Source organism: Vigna unguiculata, chromosome 3 (assembly GCF_037176805.1).
Source record: "Vigna unguiculata cultivar grain cowpea cultivar isolate G323 ecotype 2 chromosome 3, ASM3717680v1, whole genome shotgun sequence".
Classification (NCBI taxonomy): domain Eukaryota; kingdom Viridiplantae; phylum Streptophyta; class Magnoliopsida; order Fabales; family Fabaceae; genus Vigna; species Vigna unguiculata.
The window spans coordinates 63,409,684-63,428,558 of NC_140794.1; the positions used below are offsets into that span (position 1 = coordinate 63,409,684).

At 39.1% G+C, this 18,875-nt stretch overlaps 3 protein-coding genes across 3 annotated transcripts; 2 read left to right on the forward strand and 1 right to left on the reverse strand.

The window, feature by feature from the left end:
* The first annotated feature begins 354 nt into the window (after positions 1-354).
* On the forward strand, positions 355-1,674 carry LOC146888004 (uncharacterized). Its single transcript, XM_085670485.1, has one exon. It carries the CDS (start codon positions 355-357, stop codon positions 1,672-1,674), a length of 1,320 nt encoding a protein of 439 aa, XP_085526611.1.
* A 2,055-nt stretch (positions 1,675-3,729) lies between these two features.
* LOC146888005 (uncharacterized) lies at positions 3,730-4,116 on the forward strand. The gene has a single exon (XM_085670486.1). It carries the CDS (start codon positions 3,730-3,732, stop codon positions 4,114-4,116), a length of 387 nt encoding a protein of 128 aa, XP_085526612.1.
* Positions 4,117-15,296: 11,180 nt separating this feature from the next.
* Positions 15,297-18,619, reverse strand: LOC114176788 (uncharacterized). The gene is made up of 9 exons (XM_028061948.2): positions 18,349-18,619; positions 17,985-18,123; positions 17,798-17,884; positions 17,307-17,434; positions 16,538-16,634; positions 16,332-16,409; positions 16,016-16,241; positions 15,558-15,781; positions 15,297-15,473 (listed from the first exon to the last, which is right to left on the reverse strand). The coding sequence occupies exons 1-9, from the start codon at positions 18,417-18,419 to the stop codon at positions 15,450-15,452; spliced, it is 1,074 nt and encodes a 357-aa protein (XP_027917749.1). The 5' UTR covers positions 18,420-18,619; the 3' UTR covers positions 15,297-15,449.
* Positions 18,620-18,875: the final 256 nt, after the last annotated feature.

Below are 18,875 nucleotides of genomic sequence, written 5' to 3' on the forward strand. Positions count from 1 at the left end.
CCACACGCTCCGCGACAAGATAGAAGAGCTCATTCGACAGGGACACTTGAAGAAATACATTCGGCAAGATCGTCCCCAGCGGAGTCCGGTGAGGAACCAGAGCCCGAGGAGAAGAGTCCCCCCAACCCGATCGGAGAAGAAAAGGGAACCCGAGCGCGAGAAGCGTAGGAGAGGACCGTCTCGGTCACAACGGAGTCCGAGAAGGAGCCGCAGTCGTAGCCAGGAAAGACCCCTGAGGGGTTATATCAACACCATCTCCGGGGGTTCGCCGGAGGAGGGTCAAGCTCCGCAGCCCGAAAGAGGCACGTTCGGGCGCTGAAGTCGGTCCATCTGGTCGAGAAGAAGATCCGATCGATGCCTCCCATCACATTCACAAACGACGACTTCAAGGCGCCCGATCCTGATCATCACGACCCGATGGTTATCTCGATAGAAGTGGCCGAATATGGGATCGGGAAGGTGTTGGTCGACCAGGGAAGCTCTGTCAACATCCTATACTGGAAAACTTTCCAAAGGATGAACCTTTCCGAGGACCTGATCGTGCCGTACAACGAGCAGATAGTAGGTTTCTCGGGCGAACGGGTGGACACGAGGGGATACGTAGATCTTCGCACGAGGATCGGCTCGAGGAAGGATGGCCGAGAGGTAAGAGTTAGATTCCTTCTTGTTGAAGCTAACACTTCATACAATGTGTTGCTAGGGAGACCCTGTTTGAACGCCTTCGGAGCGATTGTGTCTACCCTGCACCTGGCCATGAAGTTCCCATCGGACAAGGGGACGATATGCACGGTGCATGCAGATCAACAGGTCGCCAGGCAGTGCTATGCTGCAGGATTGAGGATCAGGCCTCACAGCCGACCGCGTAAACAACACCGATCGGAGGTAGCGATGACGGACCTAGATCCCCGAACGAACATAGAGGATAGGCTGCAACCAGAAGGAGAGACCAAGGAGATCTTCATCGGGAGCCAACCTGGACAACTCACGAAGATTGGGGGAGCCCTGAGCGCGGAAGAGGAAGAGATCATCGGCGCCGTGATCCTGGAAAACAAAGATCTATTCGCGTGGTCGAGCGCCGACATGCCAGGCGTCCACCCAGACGTGATGTCCCACAAGCTAGCCATTTTCCGAGAAGCCCGGCCGGTCGCTCAGAAGAAAAGAAAGATGGGAGAAGAAAGACGGCAGGCGGTCGAGGAGGAGGTGAGAAAACTAGAAGGAGCTGGTTTTATCAGGGAAATCAAGTACACGACATGGCTGGCTAACGTGGTCATGGTAAAAAAGCCGAGCGGGAAGTGGAGGATGTGTACTGACTTCACTGATCTGAACAAAGCTTGCCCAAAGGACGCATATCCCCTGCCCAGCATCGATCGGCTGGTAGACGGGGCCTCGGGGCACAACTTCCTGAGCTTTCTGGACGCATACTCAGGGTATAACCAAATCCCTATGTATGGCCCGGACAGGTCTAAAACGGCGTTCATCACAGATCGAGCAAACTTCTGCTACGAAGTCATGCCGTTCGGTCTGAAGAACGCAGGGGCTACCTATCAGAGGTTGATGGACCGGGTCTTCCGCGGGCAGATCGGTCGGTCCATGGAAGTCTATGTGGACGACATGGTCGTGAAATCGCAGACTGCCGAAGACCATGTACGCGACCTCGGCGAGGTCTTCCGCTAGGTACGCAAGTATAACATGCGTCTCAACCCAGAGAAGTGTGTCTTTGGGGTGCCGGCGGAGAAATTTCTAGGTTTCATGCTGACCGCCCGAGGCATAGAGGCGAATCCAGACAAGTGCACTGCTATCGTGGAGATGAGGAGCCCTAAAAACCTGAAGGAGGTTCAATGGTTAATGGGGCGGCTGACTTCTCTGGCACGTTTTCTGCCCAGGCTGACGGAGAAGGTTAGGCCGATCCTGAAGATCATGAAGAGGCAGACCGCAGAGAAGTGGGATGACCAGTGCGAGGCGGCATTTCAACAAATAAAGGAGATGATCACCAGTCCACCAATCATGAGCCGACCGGTAGAAGGGTTGCCCCTGCAGTTATACCTGTCGGTATCTAACGACACGATCAGCGCAGCATTGATACAAGAAGCCCCGGAGCAGCGGCCTGTTTATTTCATCAGCCGAGTTCTACAGAACGCAGAAACGAGGTATCAGTTGATAGAGAAGATAGCCTTGGCGTTATTAACGGCCTCACGTCGGTTGCGCCAGTACTTCCAGAGTCACCAGGTGGTCGTCCGAACCGATCACCCTATAGCCAAGATACTCCGGAAGCCCGACTTGGCCGGTCGAATGATCGCATGGTCAGTTGAGTTATCCGAGTTCGGTCTCAAGTACGAACCTAGAGGATCTATCAAAGGGCAGCATTTGGCCGACTTTGCAGCCGAACTCCATGGACCGATCTCTTCGTCCGAGCAAACATGGATTCTGTTCGTCGACGGGTCGTCGGACAAACGAAGTGCCGGAGCGGGAATCGTCATTGAAGGACCGAACGGCTTCACAGTGGAGCACTCCTTGCAGTTCCAGTTTAAAGCCTCAAATAACCAGGCGGAGTATGAAGCGCTGATCGCCAGGTTAAGGCTAGCGAAAGACCTGGGTGCAACAAAGTTGAGATGTAACACCGACTCTAAGCTTGTGGTCGGACAAGTGCAAGGAGAATATCAGGTTAAGGACGACTTATTACTCCAGTACTATCACAAGACTGTTGAAGCCATGAAGGAATTCGAGGAGGTGACCGTCCATCACATACCCCGAGCGGAGAACGCCCGAGCCAACAGGCTATCGAAGTTAGCGGAAGGAAAAGAGAAGGGGCAATTAAAGACAATTATCAGGCAAACCCTGATGAGACCTTCAGCAGGAGAATGCGCCGTAGCAGGTCGATCGGTTGATTGGACCAGCGAGGTGCGAGAACTCTTAAAGAAGTGCGAGGCTGGAGAAGAGGTCAGGCCGACGGAGAGGAGACGAGCGCTCCGGTTTGTGATCATCGGAGAAGATCTATACAAGAGAGGCTTCACAACGCCACTCTTGAAGTGCCTATCAGCAGACGAAGCGGAATACGTCATGAACGAGGTCCACAATGGCATCTGCGGGATGCATACCGGTCGGAGAACGATGAAAGCAAGGATACTCCGAGCGGGATATTTTTGGCCGACCATGGAAGAAGATTGCGAAGCCATGATACGCAAGTGCGCAGGATGTCAAGCCCACGGAAATGATATGAAGAGGGCTCCGACCGAGCTACACAGTTTGACAGCCCCGTGGCCGTTCGCTCAATGGGGCATGGACATCGTCGGACCTTTCCCAATCGGTCGAGCGCAGAAGAAATTCATACTCGTAGCAGTCGACTACTTCACTAAATGGGTCGAAGCGGAGGCTTTGGCTAATATCACCGCTAGGCAGGTTCACTCCTTCGTCTGGCGCAACATTATATGTCGCTTCGGCCTTCCCCACACGATCATCACTGACAACGGTCGTCAGTTCATTGACAAAAAGCTGAAGGACTTCTATAAGCAGGTAGGGATAAGACATGTTACCAGCTCGGTCGAGCATCCCCAAACCAATGGTCAAGCTGAAGCCATGAACAAAGTTATAGTGGCTGAGTTAAAAAAAAGATTGGGAGAGGCCAAGGGAGCATGGGTTGACGAGCTGCCACAAGTCCTTTGAGCCTACCGATGCACGCCACACGGGACGACCGGGGAATCTCCTTTCAACCTGACATATGGTACAAACGCCATGCTGCCGGTCGAGGTTGGGGAACCGACCCTTCGGCGGGAAATGCAAGACTTGGAGGTGAATTGTGGACGAATGCGCGAGGAGCTAGATTGGACAACCGAACGAAGAGAACGGGCGGCCGTGCGAGCTGAAGCGTGCAAGAGAATGGTGGCAAGAAGGTATAATGCGAAGGTCAAACCAAGAAGTTTCGTCAAGGGAGATTTAGTTTGGAGAAAAACCAACGACGCACGAAAGAAGTCAACACAGGGAAAGCTGGCACCAAATTGGGAGGGCCCGTTCCGCGTGACCGAGAGCCTCCAGAACGGAGCCTATCGGCTGGAGCACTTGAGCGGCAAAGAAATACCCAACACATGGAACGCGTCACACATCAAAATGTATTACAGTTAATCATGAATAAAATGAGCGTTTCATACTTCATCTAACAATCTGACCGATGGGGCTCCCCACGGGACACGAGCAAAGCCTGACCGATCGAGACGGGGACTTCCAAGAGGAAGACCCGCTCTGTCAGCACCGATCCCAGCGATCTAATCACCCTACGGGTAAACGAGTGACACGAGCTGTCCTAACCGATCGAGGGTACCGCACCAACGATCTAAAAAACTAAAATTGAGCGCACAAACGACAACCATACAGAACAGATAATCATGCTAGTTTTACAAGAGATCCATCGGTCGTCCAGTCAGCCCAAATCTAAGTGCAACCCAAATTAACAAGATAAACAATTAAGACGGCCGATCGCCAACGCTAGTAAACAACAGAAGTACGGCCGGTCGCCAGCGTGAAGCAATAAACGAATGAAAGCAGGTCAATCGATGAAATAAATAAGGGGCTAAAAATTTACATAAGTGTTTGTCAAAAAGTAACCTAATAACCGAGCGAACGCGATCAATCGAACGGTCGATCGGGTTCGATCGGTTATATCAAAATATACGAATTACAAGTCTTATACAGGTGGGTCATTGACCTCGTCCAGCCGGTCGAAGACCCTCGTAACCCTCCCATCAACCACCCCCATATGAACATCGAACCGATCGGGAGAGCAGTTGTAGTAAAAGACAGCAAGGTCGACGACATTCTGGAAACCCGCTTCATATTGAGCAAATACTTGCTCATCGGCCACTCCTAGTTCGGCCTCCAAGTCCTTCGCCTTCTTCTGCCAGTCGGCAGCTGAACCAGCGGCGGCCATGTGCTCCAGAGTAAGATCATCGAAGCGTCGCTGAAGCTTGCGCAGGTCATCAGCGGCTTCACCTGCTTTCGCCTGCTCCGCCTTCGCTCGATCGTCTGCAGCCTTCAATAGGCCGGCGCACTTGGCGTGCTCGGCTTTAATACCGTTGAGCCGATCAAACTGGGTCTTCAGGTCAGCCGCCGACGCTTTCACTTCGTTGAGCTCAGCCTTGGCCGCTGCAAGCTCCTTCTCCAAATCCTCTATTCTGCTCCGCTCGGGGCGAGGAAACTTGGTGTACAGGGCAGCTAGCCTGAGAGTGAGCTCCCCGGCGGTCCGAAGGGCATCCTCTTCAGACACGTCCTTCAGCGCCTCGGTCATTCGAGGTCCCAACTGAAGAAAAACCTCGTCATCAAGGCGCACGCCGCCGCCGAGGAAAGCGTCGGCCAGGGATCCAGACGCCTCCCCTTTCTTTTGTTTTTTGAGAGGTCGGTCGGACGGGGAGTCATCTTTCTTAGACTTTTTGCCTTTGTCCCCAGCAGCAGTGGCGCCAGCACCTGAACCGGGCCCCTTCACAATCAGACGAGGCCGCGAGACGGCACCCGAAGTCCCGGCAGGGGCGGTGGAAGGAGGAGCTCGATCGGCCTGAGGGGCTGCAGGGACGGTCGTTATCGGCACCACCTCCTCAGCAGTATCCTCCCCCCTCCGTCGAGCCTTAGCACGAGCCACGAACTCGGCGTTAGCAGCGGTCGTCCGAGCCATTATATCTGTAAAACAGCAAAGCAAATAAGTTAAACTGCGACCAAGATCGACGATCGATAATATCAGAACAACTAACCATAAACCGCCCTCGATATGTCCGGGGAGCGGATGCATTGGATCAACGGCCGCGGGTGGATCTTGTCGGGCAGGGTCTTAAGGACGGCCAGGTCAGCCCGCTCGGCCGGTGTCAACTGTTCTTCAGCCCAAGCATCCGTGGGAGGTGGGAACGCCGTCCAATAAAGCGGAAACTTAGGACGATCCTGCTCGTCAAAGATATATCTCCTTCCCTTGCGGGGAATCGCGACCTTAAAAAATCCGGTCTTGAAACCCTTATAGGAGGCAAGATAGAGGGTGAACAAGCTCTTGTTCGCCCCGAGGAACGAAACCCAACCCTTAGACGCCGTCGGCCGCGTCTTATAGAAATGAAGGAACAAAGGCATGGTGGGCGTCAGGCCGGCCGCCCGGCAAAGGACGTCGAACGCCTGCATAGACGCCCATGCGTTCGGGTGAATTTGCGTCGGTGCACACTGGATCTGGCGGAGGACTGCCATCTGCCAATCGGCAAACGGCACGTTCAAACCTAGATCATGGAAAAGGCAGGCGTACACGTAGAAGAAGTCTAGCTTCGCCTCTCTCTTCCCGTGACACACTCTCTCGTTGCCGGCGCATATCTTGACCCGAAGGTGTCCATCCTCTACCTCCTCGCTGAATATTCTGGTCCGCTCGACCAGATCCCCCAGGTCGTTCCCCCAGCGAAACCTTGTCACGAGCGTACGCGGCTCATAGGGGGCCCAATCATATCCCGATATTTCCGGCAGATTGACTTCGTCCCCTTCGTCGCCAACGTCAATCCCGATGATGTCCCCGCTTTCATCAGAAGCAGCGACCTGCTCCGCCGCCTCTGCGACCGGTGGATCGGCCTCAGAACTGCCACTTAGGAGAATTAGGGAACTCGCGCCGCTCGACACTCCCCCGAGCGAAGTTCCCGACTCAGACGACTCAAACAGGGCGGAAACCGACCCAGCGTCCCCAGAATACCTGACCGCTCCACCCGACAGACCATCTGAATCCGATGCGCTTGAAGACATTTTTACCTGCAGATAGAGAAAAACGATCGGAAGCTCGGCTAGAAAGAGAAAGGAAAGTGTGAAAATAACGACAGTCACACAAACCTATTTATAGGGGGGACCATGTGACACGTGGCAGCCCCAGGACCCTACGATCACATTCGGATCGACGGTCCCAGCTTCGCGACGCTTCAGATCATAACTGCTAGGCACGTTCCACGAGACAATGTAACCGTTGAGAAACGCCAGTGGTCAATCGGCACCACGGTCTGAGAAACCTCTTCGCTTCATCCCTATCGCTCGAGGCTGGGGGGGCTTGTGTACAGTATGTCCAATCGGTCAATCGGCCATTCCTGACCCCCAGGGGACCATCGATCTCACGGGTAAGCGAACAACCGTGTAGCACCATTAAAGGACCATCGGTTCATCGGTAGAACAGCAACGATGGACCGTCTGACCTCTAGAGACCATCGGTTCATCGGTAGAACAGTAGCGATGGACCCTCCAGCCTTGAGCGCCTATCGGTCCATCGGTAGAACAGCAACGATGGACCCTCTGACCTCTAGAGACCATCGGTTCATCGGTAGAACAGTAGCGATGGACCCTCCAGCCTTGAGCGCCTATCGGTCCATCGGTAAATTAACAGCAGCGGACCTTCTTGTCTCAAGGGTCCATCGGTCCATCGGTACAACAGCGACGATAGACCCTCTGACCTTTAGAGTCCATCGGTTCACCGGTAAAACAACAGCGACGGACCTCATAAAAACACCTGACGGGCGATCGGTAAAACACATTACTAGCTTGTCGAGAACATCGTCATTTAACCTAGTCAAGCGACCATCGGTCGTACGGTCATATAACTTAAGCCAACGATTATGGGTTAAACGAGTCATTAATCGTCATTAAGGGATCATTGGGCCGTGATTAAGAAACCCTAATTACAGGCCCATGCCAAAAGCTATAAATAGGACCCAAAGGTAAGTTGGTAAGGATCTTAATTGCGCATTTATTACGACGGGTAATCTGACACACCGATCGGTCCCTTCTAACTTAAGCATCGGAGTATTTTAGACAGGTACCCCGATCGCCATCCCAATCGATCGAGCTAAGGAGTGGACTTTGCTGAAGTCGTTGGAGAGGAGGAAGATATCGCGAAGTGGAGTTCTTTTAGTGGGCTCTTGGTCCCTACCCCGAAACAGTTAGTATACGCATAAGTCAAATATTCAAATTTGAAGAAATCGTGCCAAATTAGTCAAAAAAATATTTTCATAACTTTCAACAATTAAATATCCCATTCTTATAACACAATACTAACTAGTAATGTATATTAAGAACATAAACTGTTTTCCAAAACTATGATTATTATCAAATAATTCTAAAAGATATCATAACCATATATTATTTATATCAAAACTTCAAATGCTTCGAATGTTTACGAACAAAATACATTCCGTACACAAAAAACTCAAACTCATTGTGATCAAGTCACATAATCACATCCAAGAAGACTACTCTTATCATAATTAGCTTCTCATTGTGATCACAAGGTGCTAGAAAATTACAATTAGCTTCTCTTATATCTATAACTTGCTTAACCAAGCTTAAGCTCTTAGCTTTGTTACTCCAACGAAAAGTCTAAACTTATACATAAAATTCTCTTATCACCAATCTAAACACACCATCATGTCCTTGAACTAACAAAGATTCATATTTATCTCCCAAAAACTAAAATGCAAAGTCCAAACGTTAGATAAAACTATTCTCGTAAAACCAACTCAAGAAAAAAAGATAATTAAACAAATACAACATTACTCATAAAACTGACTAGAAAAGAGATCAGACAAATAATTATTAAAAAATGAATTATAATAGGAGATAAATATTTCACTTTTCGTGGATTTATAAAGTAAACTCATATCTATAAAAGGACAAGCAATTAGAAATACAACCCTTCCCATAAAACTAACAAAGAAAACTTACCAAAGATGAATTCATAATTATGAAAAGATTAATAATCATTTAAAAATCTAAAAAATAAAGAAGAAAGAAGAAAAATATTTTTTACAAAATAAAATTAAAATAATTAACTTTTCTATTTATTTATTTTACTTAAATAATACAATCTATATACTCTATCTTATTTAAACTATTTGTATTATTGAACATATTAACTCAATCATTATATTCTATCTATACTTAGTTATATTATAATTGATGCGTATAAAAGAATATAAAAATAAACAATGAGCTAATTTATATATTAAATATTATTCTCTTTACATAAAAAGTAAGAATCCAATACAACACTTATTTCCAATGCAACACTTATTATTTATTTAAAATAATTAAGTGTTTTTAATAATTAAGGTATCACTTAAAAAGAATTAATGTTGTTTAATATGTGTTTCTAGGTACGCACCGAAAAAAAAAAATAAATAAAAAAAATACTACCTAATACGAGTGAGAAGAACATTCAAATGCCATTAGTTTATGATTTAATAATGAATTCATTTATGAAGTGAATCTTTCAAAATTTTCAATGAAAATTTAAATTAAAGTTAGTAAGAAAAAAGTCTACAAATTAATATCGATTCGTAATGATTTAAATATCTGCATTAAAACGAAATGACATTTAAATTATAAGGAAAATATTTATAGTTTAATAATTATTAAGATATCTTATCATGAAAATGTCGCCTCCTTGGTCGGTGATTCTCTTAAAGTAATGGAACAGTGTGGGCCTTATAAACAAAAACAAAAAATATCATATATTTTTTATTTTTTATATTTTTACACATTCTAAAAATTCTATAACACTTATAATATTTCTTACTTTAATTATATATCTCATAATATATTATGTTATAATATGATTTTCAAAATTTTATAAATCTACATTTCAATTAAAATACGAACTTAAACAAATATTTATTATACAAAATATATATATATATATATATATATATATATATTATATTATATATATATATATATATTATGTTTAATTTTTAAACATTTATTTTAAAAAAGAACTTAATTATTCATAAGAGAAAATTCTACAAATACAAATATACATATATTTATTTACATATATTAAAAACTATCCTCTCATATGCTTAGTTTTGAAAAGTACTGTAAAACATCATATATTATTTTATATCACATAATCATTTTAGTTAAAATAAGTTGGTAATTTATAAAATGTCACATATTTATTATAATAAAATTTTTAAATTATAATCGATTTTGGAGATAAAGTTAATTAGTATTTAAATGTTAATTTATAGACTAAAAATGATTAATATCTAAAATAGTTTTTATTATAAATAAAAAATTATAATTGTTTTGTGAAGTAGATTCTAATTAATTTTTAATATTAATTAATAAAGAATCAGTATTTAAATTAATTATTAATTTAAAGATTGTGTGAGAAATTAAGTCCTTATATAAAATATATAAAACATGTGAGAAATTTAAATATTATTTTTAACAAATATAAAGTTGATTAACTTTAGTTTGATTTATAAATAATGTTAGACAAATAATCAAACTACTTCCAATAATATCTCTATGTGAATCATGTATATGGTACAGTTGGATTAGGATAGAAGAGTGGAGCGTGAATCTGTCTTCCTCTATGATGTAAACACAAAAATGAAAATTTCAAGACAATTTTTCAAATTGTATTTATCTTTAAAGAAAACAAAATAAATGAGGATATTTTAACGCAATCGATTATAATACAATCAATTACATAATGAATTTTTACATATTTATATTATAAACTAATAATTATATTTTTAATATACTTATTATGTCATAAATACTCTATTAACATTTAAAAATTATAACTATTATAATAGCAATTAATTAAAAATTATGTCAAAGCAATAAATATAATAAATCTATGATAATGAAACATTTGTTTCATCTAATTTAAATATCTTTATTTTCCATTCTCTAATCCAAATAAAAATGATTTATAATTACAGTTGTACATATTACAAGAAACTCGTGTGTTTATGACTTTATAGGTAAGTGGTTTAGTTTAACTGCACCAAATGATCCACATCACTTGACTTGAACCAACATTAAATTAAGTATCTAGAGAATTCTATAAACATTTATTACACTTCGTACATATAATTCAGTGTTAAATCTTAAAAATTAAGTTTATTAAAATAAGTTTAATTACCGCACTACTGTATAAACCTAATTTATACTTAACCATAAACTATAGTTAATACTCCCTCATCTTCTCATTTTCATTTTCTTTTTAAGCGTAATTTTTTATAATTTATTATTTAATTATCAATTTTTTGAAATGAAAATAAAAATAATAAAATAGAAAATGTTATAAATATTTTATTAAACCAAAAAATTATAACATTTAATAATTTCTCTTAAAAATCTTAAACAACGCTTCAAAACGGAACCAATGGAGTAATTTCTAATTATAAAAATTGACAAAAGATTTCGAAAAGGTTAACTAATTTATTTTAGCAAAATAATAAAAGTTAATAAACTCATGTTACAAAGCATTATAAAAGTCAACAATTTTATCTTACACAACGATATAAAATTAAGTTAATGAGTATCTATTAAATTTTATTTTGAAATATACCTAATTTCCACATCACTATCACATAAATAGTTATCATCAATCTCTTAATTTTATAATTTGTTTAGAGTTTAATATATTTTTGAACCTTATAGTTAAAAGGTTTATTTTTAATCTTTTCCGATAAAAAAAAAATCTTTAAACACTATTTTATGAATTTTTATTTCTATGTTATTATCATCTTAAATGCTTTGTCGATCGGATTCACAAATAGCGTAATAATTTGTTGGACAATTAACATAATTATTGAGTTATTTGATATAGAAAACAGACTATTAAAAAAATGTTAAAAAAAATATAGAGAGAAAGTTGATAAAAAAAATTAGATATTAAATGTAAAATTTGAAAGAAAAATAAAAATTAAACACACTATTAAAAAATATTAACCTTTTTCAAATATTACCGTATTAATTTTCTATATATAATGCCACCACTGGAATCTCAAGTATGAAATTCAAATTCAAATGTTGGAGATCGAGGTATCTTTAATTTAATCATTTATCTATATTTGTCCATAGCAAGTCTTATAATGTTTATACTTTTATAGTATTACTTTACTTTCTGTATAAAAATATGAGGATATTCTCCCTGTAACTTCGTTTTGACCGAAACTCTACCCAATTTATGAAACATAACACGCAGAATCAAAAGAATCAATTTCAAATTCAAAATGTTAGATAAGATTGAGGGACCATTCATTTAATCCCATCTCTATATATAGCAAACTTTTCATTAATATTAACATCTGGTAAAACAAATTAACATGGAATTATTCTCTTCCAAAAAACTTATATATTTTTTCGCATTTCTAATCTGATAACAAATTCACTAATAATAATAATAATAATAATAAATAAAACCCAGGTGTTTGTTTTTATAATCCTTTGGTGTCAGCATTGTGTCAATGAATCCAGATTCAAACTAGAAAAAGTACAATACTAACACCTGACATTCTTTGGTGTAGCTTCTTTGAAATTTCCTCATAATCATTGTCTTTGTCCTATTCCCATACCCACACAATTCCCTCTTTTTCTTTCTCAAACCTCATCATCTCACCCTCTTTGCATGCCCTAATGGGAATTCAGCACCCAAAATTAAAATTTCAAACCAAACTTTCATAAATAAACTACATTTACAATTTGCTTCCTATAGCCAAATACAGAAAAATTAATTTTTAACTCTGTCCTTCTACCCACTCTATTCATCTTACCTCTCCCAAAATTAAATGCCTCAACTTTCCTCAAATTAATGACTGTCATATGCAGGAAAAAGCATATTTCTTTACAGTACCAAACATATAAACAGTGTTAAAAATCCACCACTGACATCATCATTACAAAACGAACAGATTTTTTGTCATGTGCAGACTATTTTTTCTTCTTGCCAAGAATCATTTAGTCAAACCCTAAATGTAACTTTCAAAATTGAGATTGCTCGTTTTCTCATTAATCCTTCGATGTTTCTGGATTCGTGAATGCGTGTGGGTTATGGAATTTCGACATCAAACTTAAAAAAGTGGGGTATAGAAATTAGTTATGTGATAGTTTTCAGTTGATGCAGTGATTTAAAGGCAACTAAGTGGTATAGAGTTGGATATTTCGAAAGAGTTTGAAACTGTAAATATTTAAAAATAGGCATGGGAATGAAGAAAGAAGATAAAAAAATAGGTGAATGGAGTGAGAGAGTGGTGAAAAGCAGGGCAATGATGTTGATTGGTTTGAGTGTAGGTTGGTGGTGGAAGAAGGGAAAGAGTAAAAAAGAGAGACACATGCATATAACAGTTAGTACATTTGAAAGGGTTTTTCTTTCCAAAACTATGATAAGTGGTAGAATAGGCTAGGCTCATGCATTTATGCTACAACATAACTGCTTCTACCATGGCCTTGACTTTTCCTACTCCGTTAAAATCAATCAATAAATAAAAATAAAAATAAAAAAACATTTATTTCCATTTTCGTGGTTCACCCTTTTCTTACATTCTTTTTCATGGAAGATCTTTCCCACGTTAAAAAAACGACCAAGAACAGTGGAGTCAAAGTCCACCAATCAAGGAGAGTGAGGTAGAGAAGTACGTGGCAGTTAATGCAAAAACGTGAAGTGGGTTGGTGCGAATGTGAAAAAAAGCAAACGGAGGAAGCCCCTGAAAAATGGCACCGACACAACACTGCATGCCTACACTACTTGACGTTGTCACTTTTTATACGTGTGTTTGTGTGTGTCTTCTGCCTACTAAGTAACATCTCACACACTCACGCCTCTCGTTTTTTCTTATATACACCGTCCATAATCGCTTTGTTCCCTTCACACACATTCGTCTAATCAAACATTATAAACCACCTTCATTAACATATGCTAAGTTGGAACCGATATGGAAAATAATTTTTTTGACAACTTTTTCTTACAACATAAGTTGTTAGAAAATATAAGGTGTCATTTTCTGAGTGATTATTCATTTTTTCACTATCTCATTATTTTATATTTCAGAAAGATGACATTTTAGGTTGTAAAAGAATATAGTCAAAATCTAGTAATCAAAATATTATTGTCCATTCCAACATCGAACTTCATGTTTGATTAATTATTTTCTTTGCCGGAAATTAACTTCACAAAATCATTTTTAGCTTTTAGTAATGATTTTCTTGAATTAATTTTAGGTTAAAGGAAGGCAAATGTGTTATCTGCATTTTTTTTTTTTGCAGTCCTTGGAAATGTTTTTTTTTTCACAAATACATGTAAATAATGTTAGTACTCCTTTTTTTTAATTTTTTTATAATTCCTCGTTGCTTATTGTTAGATATCCCTCTTTCTGTTGTCTGAGTTTGGTCCCACGCTGACCACCACAAATTTAGTTTCCTTACGTATGTTTCTCCAATTAAATTATTTTTCACTTCTTTTTCGCTTTGGGGGCATTGAATTTTAGGTTCAACCAGAAACTTCTGATATTTTCATTTTTCTTGTCTTTATTCGTCGTCCTATAATTTCTCAATTGATTGGACTAGGCCCATCATGCGAATGAATCATAACGAGGCCTCTTTATTTACTTTTTTTTGTTATCATCTTAAATTACTCAATTTATAGGCCTAGGTCCGTCACGTGGTTCATAAAGAGGTGTTTTGTTGTTTTTTGTTTAAATAACTTCCTTAAATTACTCAATTTATTGGCCTGGCCCAATGTGTGGTTTATAGCGCCGCCCTTTATCTGTATTGCTGGACTTCTAAAAAAATCAGGAAAAAATCAGGAACCTTTATTAGGTTTAGGCCCGTCCCGTGTTCGTTGGTAACTACTGCGACAAACAGGGTTCATGAGTTGATTAGAAGCAAAGTAAAATTATTTGGAACAAAACTTCCGTACAGCACTATAGACACTGATTCTATTCTATTCCGGTCTTCCAATCATGTTTTAAAGTTTAACATGACAATATCAATATTTACACTTCTTTTCTTATTTTCTCACTCTTCAATAAACAGTATAATAATAATAAAGTAGAAATCAAATTACAGGTACAACTCTTACTAAATATTACATCATGATTTTTGTCTGATAAAAAAAGTCACTTTTTAACTGTTCATAATCATATATTTTTTTAAATCCAACCTTAGATTAAAATTTCTTTTTACATATATTACATTTACAAAATTTCATGCCGGTTAAAATAATTTGATATGTTTTATACAAATTAAAATCAACACAATATATACTTCTAAAAATATATAAAAAACAAATATACTTTTATATAATCTTTTTTACGGTATAATGCCTAATAAAAAGTCACGATAAAAAAAAGTTCTATTAATTAGTACCTAAAAACTATGACAATATTTTTTCCTATGAGTAAAGAGAAAGTAGTCAAACCGTAAAATATCAAAGACAACAAAAGTTACACGACACAGGCATCAGCTTACAAAGTACACAGATTAGAAGTTACCGATTTACTATTGTGAAAAAAAAGGCATTAGTAATTAATTTTTATAGATTAGTTGAAAACGTTGGATCAATTGATTGTGCTATTTATTTGTATCTGCTGATAGAAAAAGGGCATATATGTTGCAGAAACGAAGAACTTGTGTGTTTCTCTTCTTGCCTTCAAAAAAGAAGCTGGCTTGCATCACCTTAGCCTAACAACAACGTGCTGTACAGAACACAATTAAAGGAAAGAAGGTTAGTGATATGAATAGAAAAAATTTACACTTGCTACACAAATTTTAAGCTGTACCTTTATTTGTGTCCTATTAAATGTATAGGTGATGTGTACTCGTCCATCACTAGCTTGGATAACAGCAGGATATGAGAATTCCATTCCTAATGTATCTTCCAGTGTAAGTGCCTCTTGCCAGGATTCACCATCATCCTCAGAAACACCAACTTTAAGCACACCCCTTGAAATGGTGTTATAAGCAAGCAATATTCTCCCATCACTCAGCTTAACCCCATCAATACCTAAGCCAACAAAACAAGTTTCTTAAATGTGCCATGATTAGTCCAGATCCTCTACTGAGTTTTTTTGGTGTTGTTTTCTGCTGAGTATTAAAGTACACTATGTTGGTAACATCAAAGTGTTTTTTGAAAATAGAGTAGAGGAACAACACAAAAAACTCAGCACATAATCCAAATTCGCCACTGATGCATGCATGGGGATGTAAAATGGCAACATGAGTAGTTTAGAAAATTGACCTGAGTTTGGATTGGGGAGTTGTGTAGGCTTTGCATAGCCCCAAGTTTTGCCACCATCAAAGGATTCTGATATATAAACTCTACCAAGGCCAGTAAAGGATCTGAGCAAAACACGTAGTGTCCCCTTTTCAGTCAGGTATGGTACTGGCTGAATCACACCAAGAGGTGTGTTTTCAATGAAAATTGGGCCATGCTTTCTCCATGTTCTGCCAAAATCTGTTGTAACCTGATACCATTTCACAAGCTATAGAAGTTAACCAGCTAATCAAGATCAACTGCTATTACATCACAAAGATCAGTGAGTTCTATTAGACACCTCTGCCCATGCTCCCCATGAGTTCCAGCTTTCAACAGAAGATCCACAGAGTAAGTCACCGTTTTCTAGCAAGAGGGGCTGAAAAACAGATACTGAATTCAGTAACAAAAACATTAATTTGTTCTGACTCAGTTATATTATAAATCCCAATTCCAAAGGAACATACAAAAAAATGTTACTTAGTAAGTTAGTAGTTTCAGTTTCACCTTATTCTTGATAGGTCCTAATATACCAGGAGGAAGTTGTTCTCTTTGTGTCCAGGTAATTCCTTTGTCATTTGAACGTTTCATGAATCCACTCCACCTGAGTACCAAAACATGGATCTCAATCAATGGAGGGTGACAGATTCATACTTGGGAATGTAGACTTTTCATAATGCATGGTGATACCACTTCACAGATTCTTAACCATAACAAGATACAAAAGCACCCATGAAAACAAAAAGAATCAAGTTGACGTAGTGTGGAATCCCAGCCAATGCATAATCCTACTTTATGTAGGATGCTGCAGAATAAAGAAATAGGTAGGAAATATTCTTACAATTGCAATTTTGTATACAATAAAGGATGCACTTCCCTCTTTACAAAGGGAGAGCATTTTACCAAATTGGGGATCATATCTCAATTGTGCGGGACATGGTGCAAAAGGAAAGGAATTTTGAAAAAAAAAGAAGAACAGAATAGCATCATTGACATGTTGAATAGGCCAGTAGTCTATTTAGGAACATGTTTGATGGTGTATAAAGTAATTATTCCCTCTGGTTTTGTTTTCTACAGAAAATGTGGAGATGCTGTGCTAATTGTTTTACTCCTTCCAATTGTCATAATCATCAAAATTAAGCTTAAATTGTTCCTAATTTCTTCAATCAAAGGAATCTTATCTTATCTTATCTTACCATCAAATAGATAATAGCTGCAAGCAAAACAGATATCCACTCACACACAAACAAGAAGGTTGTAAGATTTGAAGCTTTACTTTTGAACATCTAGGCCTATTCTGTAGAACAGCACTAACTCATTTGATGGAAGTTTGAACAGTACCGGGTTCCACATAGGAACATTTGGTTCTTCATCAGCAATTATGGGTGATTTCCATCTGCCATTCTACCAACCAAATATGCATTCACAAACCAGAACGAGGTTTCAAAACTTTAGAGCTAAGTAACAATTTTACAATGATAGGAATAGGAAATAATTTATACTAGAATGATTACTGATTTGAAACCATATTATTCGGTATTCACATGTCGGCCACTTTAGAAATTCATGTAGTTCCGAAGCTACATTTTTATGCATTCTGTAAATAGAAAATGTTCAAAATAAATTATTAATTTCAGTTCTACAGGAAGAAGCCTTTCCATTGATGACAACCAAGTAGAACCTGCAACTTCTGGTATGACACTATATTTTTACTGCAACTATAAACCTGGAAAATTTGGAAAAAGATGAGTTAATTAACGCTTCTACCTTATAAGTCTGCAGCCATATTTTTACATCTGGTGCCCCCTCAGAGGAGCCCCCGAAATATGCAACCAGAAAATGGCCCTTCTCAACCTGTAAAAGTCAAAATACTTATAATCTGTTATGTTAATTGATATACAATGTTTAATTAAACCGAGGAAACGAACAAAAACTATTTCGTAATTTTTACCACCTCAACAATGGTAGAAGCATGACAACTGTTGAAAGGAGTTGATCTTTCAGGAAAAAGGAACTCCTCCACAACTGGCCCTTTTACGTAGCCACTGGTTTTATTTCCTAAGCCTTCGGCACCTGAATTTGTAGAGTTTTTCCTGCATAAGTTTGCAACTTCATCTTATCTAACTACGGGAATATTGCAGGCACCAGAAATTAATAGTATCAAGTAAATATAAGCAAAAAGCACCAACATAAAAAAAATAAAAAAAAATCATGTACTTGAATACAGAACACTGTATAATAAATGTATGAAATCAACAAAATCAAATAATGGTTTTTCAGGTGAATGAAAGAGTGATAGAGTTAAGGTGTTTGCATACCCAGAAACGGAGTAAGCTCTATTAACCATACTCACGAAGGCCAAATATACAAAGGTAAGAAACAAGGACATGGTTCCAGTTCCACGCTTCCTCTTTCTGACACCTTCAAGGAACACTGCGTGGAACGTGAGAGAGAAATTACACACTGGAAAACTATATTCATCGCACACATAACTTTTTTTAAGGTTTTTTCCACTAATGAAAGTTATGTGAATAAATTTTGTCTAACTCTTTTGTTTTATTCAGTTTGGGAGTTGACTAAATATCAGCCCTCCACATTTTCAAATGTCATCGTCTGCCGTTCATTTTATTTGATGTATTGAATGCTCAATGTTCTATGTCTCTCTGCTGTTCCTTAAAATATTTGCAACCTACTGTACAGGATAAGCACGTTTGTGTTTATACAATTGGAAACAAAATTTTTGTAGCATATAAATATGGTGACGAAATATTTTATTGTGAAATTGCGTTTGTAAATAAATGAAGTATATTAATTTCTAAAGTATCGGTAATCGTTCGTTTATTTT